Below are 12,611 nucleotides of genomic sequence, written 5' to 3' on the forward strand. Positions count from 1 at the left end.
TAGATCTCCGTTGAAAGTGGTCGTGCTACCTCAAATGACTTTCTCAAAGCTTATCACTTGCGGGAGCAACTCCCAAACCAACTCTAATATGATCATTCCTTCTCTTATCTTTCCTAGTTTTGCCACTCATCCATCTTAGCATTCTAATTTTGCTACACTGAGTTTATCTATATGATTCTTTTTAACAGTCCAACACTCTGCACCGTACATCATAGCTGGTCGAACAACGGTCCTGTAAAATTTTTCTATAAGCTTTAATGGAATACGCTGTCACACAAGACCCCAGATGCACCTCTCCACTTCATCCACCCTATTTTAATTCTTTGGGAAACATCATCCTCTATCTCTGAACTCAAAGGTTGGATCTTTGCATGGTCAGAGAGTCAGTAAGCCAAATAGGAACAGTTTTAGGGTGGGATGCTAGAGTTGCACCTTCAGAATATGCATAGGGGGTTGGAAGGGTGGCTAATAAGGTCGGCCGTTGGGCAATCCAAAAGGGTAATACAAAGAGGAAGGCTAAGAAATGCTGAGGTGGGAAGAAGAGGGAATTGGTGCAATCAAACCGCTAAATTGTGTGTGTTTTCTCCCAATTTGAAAGCTTAAATATGTATATTAGTATTGGCATAGTCTCCCCTTAAAAACCAGCTATGCGCATTCACCCACCAAAACATTGATACACAAACCCCCCCCCACCCCCAAAAGAAAAAAAAGAACAAACTTTATGTAGCCGAGATCTCTCAAGAATGTTGACCTAGTTGAGATGGCAAATAGAGATGACCATCATATGTTGATAGGACCAAAGGCCAAACAGATACATAGCCCAACCATTTCCCATAAAACAAGCTCAATCATGTTTGTTATCTGCATCACCATTATATCAGTTCCTAATGATAAACCAAGTCCAGCTAGTTATCTAAACCCGAGAAACACACTTTCCCAATAGTCTTTCTTAACCAAGATGAAGTAGCTATTGTATATAGAATATTTTCCTACCATCTTTTCAAGTGTATCTGAATAAGGAATCAAAGAACAAACCTGTGCTGGATTTAAGTTACTCCAAGGTTGTTGCAATGTCACAAGTTCCCACAAGATTACTCCAAAGCTGTAAATATCCGACTTTTCATTTGATGGCTCATCACGAAGAACTTCAGGGGCCATCCACTCAGGCTAAATTAGCAGGAAAAGAAGCTAAGTTAACATCCAGTGTCCAGAAAATGCAAGTGACTAATAGGATACCAAGAAATATTAAATTTGAAGTACTTACTGTTCCTGCTGCTGATTTAGATGAGAGAAATGTGTTTGCCTTCAAACGAGAAAGACCAAAATCGCATACCTGGGTAAATAGTAAATACAATTAAGATGGTAACAGGAAACAAAAGAAGAAGAAAATTTTTGATGCAGAACAAAATTTTAAAACATATGGAGTAGAAGGGAAGAAATTTTGGAATTTTTGCGGACACATGGTCCTAGTGCAAGGGAATCCCCAAAGCAATCTGGATAAAGCTACCCTTTATTTATTCTTCACTTCTGTCAAACAAAAATTATTATTATTTTTTCTTTAAACATTAAATTTCACATTCCATTTGAGTCCCTTCTTCACCTCAACTTATCTCTCATACCTTAAACACACGGACCTTTTGTTCTCAAGACCATGACAACCCCCACCCCCCCCCCCCTCCTTCTTTAAACAAAAAGAAGGCCAATCCACAACTGTTTTGTCAATACACAGCTATTGAAACTTCATGGGATGTCCTCAATCAAAGAAGGATGAGAAATGGACAGTGTAAAACAACATCACAGCCTTATCCCAACTAAATGGGGCCGGCTACATTGATCCTTACCTTCCAATCAAATCTATTCAAGGCCACACTGGATCCAAAGCCTAAGCATGCATATCATTTCTCACCAATTTTCCTAAGGTTATCTTCAGTCTGCCCCTAGTTCTGTTAGTCCTTCAATCCAGATTAAATCACTCCTCCATATGTGGGCTGGGCATCTCTGTTGAACATGGGCGTGAGACCACAAATGACTTTTTCATAGTTTATCATCAATCAAGGACACGCTCAAACCAGCTCTAATATGAATATGATCAATTCTTAATTTATCCTCCCTAGTTTTTCCACTCATCTATCTTAACATCCTCATTTCCGCTACATTGAGCATATCTACATGATGCTTCTTGACAGCCCAACACACTGCACCATACATTCTAGCCGGTTATACAACCATCCTAGAAAATTCTCCTCGAGTTTTCAGGGAATGCATCGATCACATAAAACACCAGACACACCTCTTCACTTCATCCATCCTATTTTAATTCTCTGAGAAACATAACCAATACAAAATTTACACATTACATTTGGATATGGTTTTGGAGGAGAAATTATGCTCAATAGGCATCAAAACAATCGTATAAATCTTAGAACTTCAATGATAATATGCATTTAGCCTATCAATGTTTGGACTAACTTGGAGTTAACTAGAAATGCTGCTGGAACCGTAGGAACAGCTCCAGTTAGAAAGGTGCACAACTATGAATCAACAAAAAATGCTGATTGCCATACAAGAGGTGGATGCAACAAAATGATGTGCTATAAACTAGAACATGCTGGACTAGATTTTTGCATCAATTAAGGAATGAACTAGAAGAAAATAAAATTCTTAAGGAGGCATCCAAATATAAATCGGAAGCTAGCACAATCTTCAACAGAATCAGAAACGTAAACTTTCTCCAAATGGATCCAATAAGAAATTATTATGAGTGAATCCAACCAAACAGAAATTTAAGAATTCTCCAGCTTAATCCAATATCAGTGATCAAGCAGGGATAGCCAGCCTGTCAAGTAAAAGAGCAAACTAATTCTTACCTTGACAGTATATTTTCTGTCCACCAAAAGATTTGGAGACTTCAAATCTCTATGAACAATGGGGGGATTACGGCGGTGAAGATAATTCATTCCCTTTGCCTATAACACACAAATAGAATAATATAAAAATGAAACCCCAAAAAAATAAGCTGCGATTGTGAAAACGTCAACACTTAAACATATATAGGTCCAACTTACTAAGTATGCAACATTTTAATCAAATTTTTGACAGTTCCAGCAATTGTGAAAATGTCAACACTTAAACATATATAGGTCCAACTTACTAGTAGGTATGCAACGTTTCAATCAAATTTTTGGCAGCTCCAGCTGAAATTCTGGAGTAATAGTCACTTCAAACCAATGCATAGAAAACACTATTTCGGTAGACATCAACCCAATTTGCACATTTTGTTGGTTGTGACAATAAGAGGGGGAAGGTCAAAAAACCCCCAGGTTTGGTATTTTTGGCCAAATAACCTGTGGAAGAAAGTGTTTGGGACTATTACATGATTTCTTTTCATTCCTAATGCATATTTTAATTATTCTAATTGAATTTTGTGTGTTCTAGTTCTGAATTATTTGTAGAATAGATTATACTAGACAAAGTACACAGCATGGTATGCTGTACACTAGCAACCTTGGATCTGCAACAAAATAACCACTTCAGGTATGTGTTTTACAGTCTAAAGGATCAGAAATGTTAAGAGATGCTTAATTAGGGTTCCTTGAAGTTTCAGGCTAAAATGTAGTAATGTGACTACCGGACTACTGGAATAATCAATGAAAGAAGCAGCCAAAATCCAAAATATTCCACTTTCTACCACTATACACAAGATGGCACCTTACAAAGACATACCACATCATATGCCATATTCAACCGACGCCTTTCATCCAAAACTTCTCTTGCACCCGGTCTATGCAATAACCTGTATAAACTACCCCTGCAATTCAAAGCCAATAGTCATTATTATTTCGTCAAACAGAAACTATCCTTATATCTAAACTGATGACAGAAAATGTGCTATATTTTTCTCTCTCATTTTGGGCAGGAAAGGTTAGAGGAAGAAAGCAAAATATCTAAAAATAAAATCTCAGAGAGAAACCTTGACAAATATTCTGTGACTATGGACAAGTTCGGAGGCTGCGTAACAGCACCCATGAAAAGAACGATATTTGGATGTCGTAGTCGTTTCATTATTGCAACCTAATAAGAAAAAAAGAAAGAATGAGAAACTACAATTCAAAACCCATTATCAGCCGAAAAAACATAAAATGGAACCATAATTCGTCAAACTAAACGAACAAGAAACTGTCATTTACGTAAAGCATAACAGTAATCTCAGACATACCTCTCTTAAGAATTCTTTGAAGCGCTCTGCATGGAGATCTTGTTCCATAAGAATCTTCACAGCAACATCCTGACATTATAAAATGTTTATATAAATGCTACCACAATGTTTAGTGCCAAGACCATGGGATAACTACCCAACATGAAAAAGATCATGGAGCAAGCATTGAACCTTTTTATAAGTTTATGCACGACAGAGGATGTTTAGTGGTTTCTTGTATTTGTTTTACTTGAGGGACATATGAGTAATAACTCACACACTAAAGAGTTCATTGTAACTTGACTTTATTTTTACTTCATAGATATAACTCTTTGCTCTTTGTTCAGGGTTATGGAAGCCAAATCAATCAGCCTCTCTTTGTTCCTCTATTCTTTTCCATTTCTTCTCTTGATATGCACAGAACTGGTTAGTGCTTTTCCGTAATTTGCTCATTTTCTTGGCTTGAGCCTCTACAGGTAAAGTTGTAACATGAAGCAATTGTTCCTATTTATGATGCATTCCTTGTTCAGTGAAATAACATTCACGTTACTCTTGCATGGATGAAATATTTCTTCTGTGATAAAGTTTGAACCTTTCTGTGACGTGATCCAAAGAACAAACCTTTCTATGATATGATCCAGAGAATGAACCTTAAGGTGAATGAAAGGTATTTCCTTGTGTATTCTATTGGTGTAACTAACTGATCAGGTGCAGTATGATGTTCCTCTTCAAAAAGTCCAACAAATTATTTTGGGACATCGTTCGTAGCTGTATGACAAGAAAACCATGCATCATAGTTGCGAGAATATATATTACTTCCAATATGGTGGCTTGAAATGAAATTCCTCCCAGCAAAAGATCTTCAATCCATCAAGATCAATAGATTGCCAGTAGAACCTCCTATAGCAAATTGACTCATACAGCATTCTTGTACCTCATCTGAACTTGTCAGAATCTATTTTTATTCAGAGGAGTTGATGCAGAATCACTCCTTGTTATCAAGGCACCCAACAAGGTGGCCCCTAGGTGCTAAAGCGCTTTGTTGACATGCAAAAAATTGGTTCCTTTATCACCTAGGTAGTGCTGCCTTGTGAGCTTTATTGCCTCCTAGGTGCTAACACGGTCACTTTTACCATTTTGTAACTAGATTTTTTTTCTTTGGGATTTTTTTAAAACCATCAAATTATATACATAAAAATATATGGGTAATTTTCATCTGGACCCCATAAGGTTTGGTCTGTCATTTTTTGTCCAGAAAAAGCTGAGACTTTACATCTGCCTCCCCTTTGCTATAGAAAAAGTCAATTTAAGGACAAAGTATCGTTTCTATGACCAACTTGCCCTTATTCTTTTTTTTTTTGGGGTAATTTTCATCTGGACCCCCTGAGGTTTGGTTTATGTCATTTTTATTCCAAAAAAACTGAGACTTAGCATTTGCCTCCCCTGTGCTATAGAAAAAGTCAATTTAAGGACAAATTATCACTTTTGTGACCAATTTGCCCTTATTCTTTTTTTTAATTAAAATTTTTTACATACACACCCCCACCTGCCATGAAACTCGTGACTCCCCATTTTAGTCCAAAAATTATAGAAAAGTCCTAGAATTCAAATAAATTTTAAAATATGACCAAAATATCCTTATATGTTAAAATGCCTCAATTACCCCTTCCCTTAGCTTAAACCCTATTTACAAAGATTAATCTTAAATGGAGATGGGTGTTTGCTCCTTGGTTGAGTTGAGCAAATGGGAAATGAAGAAGATGGGTGAAGGGGGAATCTCTTCATCCATCTTGGCTAAGATTCTACTTTGCAAATAGGGTTTAAGCTAAGGGGTACTTGAGTCATTTTAACATATAAGGTAATTTTTTGTCATATTTTAAAATTTATTTGAATTTTAGGACTTTTCTATAATTTTTGAACTAAAAGGGGAGTCACGAGTTTCATGGCAGGTGGGGGTGTGTATGTAAAAAAATTTAATTAAAAAAAAAAGAAAGAATAAGGGCAAATTAGTCATAAAAGTGATAATTTGTCCTTATATTGACTTTTTCTATTGCACAGGGGAGGCAAATGCAAAGTCTCAATTTTTTTGGACTAAAAATGACAAACCAAACCTCAGGGGGTCAAAATGAAAATTACCCAAAAAATAAAAAGAATAAGGGTAAATTGGTCATGGAAACGATAAATTGTCCTTAAATTGACTTTTTCTATAGCACAAGGGAGGCAGATGCAAAGTCTCAATTTTTTGGACTAAAAATGATAGACCAAACCTCAAGGGGTCCAGATGAAAATTACCCAAAATATATTCTGGATTAAAAAACTCTGTAAATAAAGATATATAATATAGGTAATAATCCCATGTAAAGCATGTGATCATTGAGATTAAAAGGGGAAAAAAAAATATCAAAACCTAATTGAAAGAGGGCTTTCTTTCTCATTGAGTAGAGACTATTCGACTACCCTTTTCTCTAGAGTCCAAATTGCAGAACTGCAGAGGTGTTCTTCTCCATCCAGTCGACTCTTCTTCTATTCTTCAGTTAAGCAAAAGCAGCCCATGCGAGTAGCTGTTGGCCCCTGCAACCCTTTTTTGAATTCCTTCTCCATTCTCCAACGCTGTGATAGCAGCAACATGACACGGCCCAATTTATCATAGGCCCAATGGTATAATATTAATGGGCCACACATGGGCTAGCCCAACTTAGAAATGATACTAATGGGCTACACTTAGCCCACATTCTAGAAAGGAGGGAGATTCTAGAGGAATCTACATCTAGAAAATATTTTGTATCTAGAAATGTCCCTAGAAATATCTAAATCCACTAGAGTGTTCTTAACCATTAGATTATAGACACTTGTACAAAATCATAACAATTCATTGTATCCTACCTCACCTATAAATAGGGGAGGGCCTCATTTGTACAAAGCATCAAACAAGTGATCAATACAAGTTCTCTCAAGGTTCTCTTTGAGCTCTAAGCTTTCTTCTACTCTCTCTAGTTGGGTTTTAGGCTGACTTAGTGCAAGTAAGTGCTAAGTGTCGGCACGGTTGGTTTAGTCAAGAACTAAGGCTGTGACATTTGTGATATCAGAGCTTCGGTTGGGTGTGTCAAGCGTGTGGGAAGACACAATGACGAGCGAGTCCGAGACATTCAATGGTGCACAAGGCGAGCTAATCCATGGGAGGGAGACCCACACCACCAAGGATAGGCGTAAGGGCAAGGAGAGGTCCGTTGAATTTGGTGCTACTATGGAGCCACGTCTAACACGAGTAGAGTTGGCAATGGCCGAGGCAAGGGAACGCCTCGACGTTGGGGAGCAAAGGACCGAGGAGCTTGATGACTAGATGGACGAGCTCAAGGAGTTCCTATTGGGTGCTCTCAACACCATGGAGCACAAACAACAACAACAGTTTGAGGCCCTTCAAACCCAAGTGGTGGAAAGGATCGCCGCGGTGGAAGCTCGTGTGCACGAATTGAGTAGAGAGGTAGCAACGTGCAGGAGAACCACAACTGGAGGGAATGTGTGGCGTGAAGCACCAAGGGTGGAGGTGCCAAAGCCCAAAGCATTCGAGGGAACAAGAGATGCTCGGGAGGTTGACAACTTCCTATGGCACATGGAGCGGTATTTCGAAGCTACGTCGATGGAGGATGAGTTTACCAAGATCAAGACCGTGCAACTCTACCTCACCGAAACCGCAGCCCTATGGTGGAGACGAAGGTACAACGACATGCAAAGAGGTACGTGCACCATAGACACATGGGAAGACTTCAAGAAGGAGCTTAAGAAGCAATTTTACCCGGAGAATGCTGCATTCTTGGGCCGAAAGAGCATCAAAAGACTAAAGCACATAGGGTCGATTCGGGACTACGTGAAGGAGTTCTCGACGCTCATGTTGGAGGTCCTGAGTATGACCGAAGAAGAAATTCTCTTCGACTTCATGGATGGGCTCCAAAATTGGGCCTCGCAAGAGCTACAACGTCGAGGCGTGCAAGGTCTTGCGACGGCTATAGCAGCAGCGGAGTCCTTGATAGAGTTTAGAAGAGACGAGTTTAAGGCCAAGAAGAGCAATAATGGCAAAGGTGGGGGACAGAAGGGGTCGAAGATCGACAACACAAAGGAAGGCACGAATAAGTCCTCTCCGAACAAGGAAGGTGGCAAGCAAGAAAAGAAGAAGAAATTCCAACCCAAAGACAAGTGCTTCCTTTGTGATGGACCACATTGGGCTAGGGATTGTCCAAAACGGAAGGCCCTAAGTGCACTACTCGAAGACCAGGATGAAGAGGAGGTGCACGTGGGATCGTTGCGGCAGGTTGGCGCCATCAAGGCCAAGGAGTACAAAGCTCCTACATCGCCAAAAGGGTTGATGTACGTGGAGGCGCGTATCAACGGCAAGGTGGCAAGGGCCATGGTTGATACGGGGCAACACACAACTTTTGTCTCAACGTAGGAGGCAAAGCGTTTGGGGCTTAAAACGAGCAAGGAAAGAGGAAGCCTTAAAGCAGTCAACTCGAAGGCACGCCCTATCGAGGGAGTTGCCAAGGGAGTCAAGATGACGATTGGGGCATGGAAAGGCTCCGTGGATTTGTCAGTCGTGACAATGGATGACTTCGAATTGGTGCTTGGCATGGAATTCATGAGACGGGTCAAGGCCGTACCCATGCCATTCATAAGCAATGTGTGCATCATGGAGGAAGGAGCACCATGTATGGTCCCGACGGTACAAGGGACTAAGGAGGGGCCGAAACTTCTTTCGGCCATGCAACTGGAGAAGGGAGTCAAAAAGGGGCAAGTCACCTATTTGGCAGCACTCTTGGAAGGCAAGGAGGATGTCCCCAAGGCAGCCATACCAAGGGAGATCGAGAGAACTCTAGAAGAGTTCAAGGACGTGATGCCCCCGGAGCTACCCAAAAGACTACCACCAATGAGGGAGGTGGATCATGCAATCGAGTTGGAGCCGAGTGCCAAACCACCAACAATGGCACCTTATAAGATGTCCCCGCCGGAGTTGGAGGAACTAAGGAAGCAACTCAAGGAGCTATTGGATGCAGGCTACATCCGACCGTCGAAGGCACCATATAGCACCAGTGTAGTTCCAACGAAAGCATAACGGGTCGTTGAGGCTATGCATCGACTATAAGGCACTCAACAAGGTAACTATCAAAAACAAATATCCCATTCCTTTGATTAACGATCTCTTTGATAGGCTTGGCGGTGCAAGATACTTCACCAAGCTAGACTTGCGGTCCGGGTATTACCAAGTCCGCATCGCGAAGGGTGACGAACCGAAGACTACTTGCGTGACTCGATATGGGGCATACGAGTTCTTAGTAATGCCCTTTGGCCTCACCAATGCACCAGCCACATTTTGCACCCTCATGAACAAGATATTTCACCCTTACCTCAACAAGTTCGTGGTCGTGTACTTGGATGACATTGTCATCTATAGTAACACATTGGAGGAACATGTACAACATCTAAGGTTGGTTCTTCAAACCCTAAAGGAGAACCAACTATATGTGAAGAAGGAGAAGTGTGAATTCGCACAAGAAGAGGTGATGTTCCTAGGTCATAAGGTAGGGGGCGGAACGTTGAGAATGGACGGGAGCAAGGTGAAAGCAATTCGGGAATGGGAGGCACCTACTAAGGTTGGCGAGTTGAGGTCTTTTCTAGGCCTTATAAACTACTCATTGCGGGATACTCCAAGAGGGCAGCTCCACTCACAGATCTACTAAAGAACAAGGTGTGGGAGTGGTCCGACGCTTGCCAAGACGCCTTTGATGATTTAAAGAAGGAGGTAATGGAAGAATCAGTGCTTGCGTTGCCGGACTATGACAAGCCGTTCGAGGTACAAACGGATGCGTCCAACTTTTGCAATTAGAGGGGTATTAATGCAAGAAAGACACCCTATTGCATACGAGAGTCGCAAGCTCAATGAAACGGAGCGATGTTATACCATACACGAGAAGGAGATGACTGCAATTGTGCATTGCCTAAGAACATGGCGACACTACTTGTTGGGATCGAGGTTTGTGGTGAAGACGAATAATGTGGCTACGAGTTACTTCCAAACCCAAAAGAAGTTAAGTCCGAAGCAAGCTAGGTGGCAAGATTTCCTAGCGGAATTTGACTTCACCTTTGAGTATAAACCCGGAAAGGCAAATGAGGTGGCCGACGCACTAAGTCGAAAAGCGGAGTTGGCATCTCTTAGCCAACCGGAAGTAGAATTGTTGAGCCTTATCAAGGAGGGGTATGAGCACGACCATATGGCTAAGAGTTTGCTCACCCTAGCCAAGGAAGGCAAAACAAGGCGGTTTTGGGAGGAAGATGGTGTTCTTTATGCCAAGAAGAAGAGGATCTTTGTTCCTAAATGGAACAACCTAAGGAGGAACCTTATCCATGAATGCCACGACACCAAATGGGCCGGCCACCCAGGGCAAAGACGCACCCGTGCATTGTTGGAGGCGGCTTACTATTGGCCTCAGATGTGAGATGATGTTGAGGCTTATGTAAGGACTTGTCTTGTGTGCCAACAAGACAAGGTGGAGCAACAACCACCACGGGGATTGTTGGAACCATTGCCTACACCAAGTTGTGCTTGGGAGAGTGTATCTATGGACTTCATCAGCGCTCTACCTAAGTCCGAAGGATGTGGGTCAATCATGGTGGTGGTAGATCGGGTATCCAAATATGGCACATTTGTGGCAGCACCAAGGGATTGCACAGCGGAAGAAGCAGCTAGGCTATTCCTAAAGAATGTGGTCAAGTATTGGGGGGTGCCACAATCAATCATACGCGGCCCCAGAGGGGGCACCGGGCTCCAAGCTCATCCCCAAACGGAGGGGGGGGCCGGCAACCGGGCGGGCCTTGGAGTGCCAACCAGCGAGATTGGGCCAAGTTGCTTGATGTCGCTCAGATTTCATACAATCTCCAAAGAAGCGAGGTCACAAACCAAAGCCCATTCGAGATAGCCACGGGGCAACAACCGTTAACCCCGCACACTATAGTGACAGATTATACGGGAAAGAGCCCCTTAGCCTACAAGTTCGCCAAGGAGTGGCAAGAAAGGTTGGATGTGGCTAAGTCATACTTAGACAAAGCCACAAAGAAGATGAAGAAGTGGGCCGACAAGGATAGACGACCCGCAAACTTCGAAACAGGGGATATGGTTATGGTGAAGTTACTACCCCAACAATTCAAGTCCTTGCGAAAGGTGCACAAAGGACTGGTCCGTCGGTACGAAGGCCCGTTCAAAATCGTGAAGAAGGTGGGTAAGGTTTCCTACCAACTAGACCTCCCACCAAAGCTCAAGATCTATCATGTCTTCCATGCAAGTATGTTGAAGCCTTACCAAGGAGATGCGGAGGATCCTAGTCGTGGGACTTCTACAAGGGCACCTACGAGCATAACGACATCCTATGACAAGGAGGCAGAACATATAATAGCAGATCGAGTAATGCGCAAACGTGGGGTGCCTCCGAGTCGAGAGTATTTGGTGAAGTGGAAGGGATTGCCCGAGAGCGAAGCAAGTTGGGAACCAAAAAACGCATTGTGGCAGTTTCAAGATATAAGGAGGTTCCACAATGAAAACACGACGAGGACGTCGATGGAATAGGCGGGGGGAGAATGACACGGCCCAATTTATCATAGGCCCAATGGTATAATATTAATGGGCCACACATGGGCTAGCCCAACTTAGAAATGATACTAATGGGCTACACTTAGCCCAAATCCTAGAAAGGAGGGAAATTCTAGAGGAATCTACATCTAGAAAATATTTTGTATCTAGAAATGTCCCTAGAAATATCGAGATCCACTAGAGTGTTCTTAACCATTAGATTATAGACACTTGTACAAGATCATAACCATTCATTGTATCCTACCTCACCTATAAATAGGGGAGGGCCTCATTTGTACAAAGCATCAAACAAGTGATCAATACAAGTTCTCTCAAGGTTCTCTTTGAGCTCTAAGCTTTCTTCTACTCTCTCTAGTTGGGTTTTAGGCTGACTTAGTGCAAGTAAGTGCTCAGTGCCGGCACGGTTGGTTTAGTCAAGAACTAAGGCCGTGACAAGCAGCTTTGTTCTGTAGTTGTGTGAAAAACCAAGACTCAGCACCTCTGTTCTGTAGTAAACAGCTCAAGGTATTGTTTTTCCCTTCTTTTTTTGGGTTATTTTCTTGTTCTTCCTTCTTTACAGTACATTTGTAATGCTAGACAGCATCTCCTTTTCTTGTTCTTCATTCATTCATTCAGGTATGCATGCTTCCATTCGAGTATTATTAAACTGTTATTAAAATTCCAGTTAAACAGCCCTTCCATTCGAGTACGCATGTCAAACAGCAGCTCCCTTGGTTCTTTTCTTGTTATTCTTTATTGTTGATCTGTTATTAAATTTCCTGATTTCATTCCTCTTTTGATTTT

General features: G+C 41.6%; 1 protein-coding gene across 3 annotated transcripts in view; it reads right to left on the reverse strand.

The window, feature by feature from the left end:
- LOC149028241 (serine/threonine-protein kinase CTR1-like) overlaps positions 1-12,611 on the reverse strand; it is a 37,828-nt gene that overhangs the window by 9,123 nt on the left and 16,094 nt on the right. For all 3 annotated transcript variants that reach the window (XR_016175693.1, XR_016175691.1, XM_089169540.1), the window contains exons 8-13: positions 4,217-4,285; positions 3,971-4,071; positions 3,724-3,808; positions 2,868-2,966; positions 1,265-1,333; positions 1,036-1,167 (exon numbers count right to left, since the gene is read on the reverse strand). Coding sequence is in view for 1 of the 3 variants with exons in the window: in XM_089169540.1 (XP_089025666.1) it covers positions 1,036-1,167; positions 1,265-1,333; positions 2,868-2,966; positions 3,724-3,808; positions 3,971-4,071; positions 4,217-4,285 (555 nt within the window). In the remaining 2 variants the exon portion in view is untranslated. The remainder of the gene's footprint in view (positions 1-1,035; positions 1,168-1,264; positions 1,334-2,867; positions 2,967-3,723; positions 3,809-3,970; positions 4,072-4,216; positions 4,286-12,611) is intronic.

Source organism: Hakea prostrata, chromosome 1 (assembly GCF_041222555.1).
Source record: "Hakea prostrata isolate BN-2017 chromosome 1, UWA_Hpros_2, whole genome shotgun sequence".
Lineage (NCBI taxonomy): Eukaryota > Viridiplantae > Streptophyta > Magnoliopsida > Proteales > Proteaceae > Hakea > Hakea prostrata.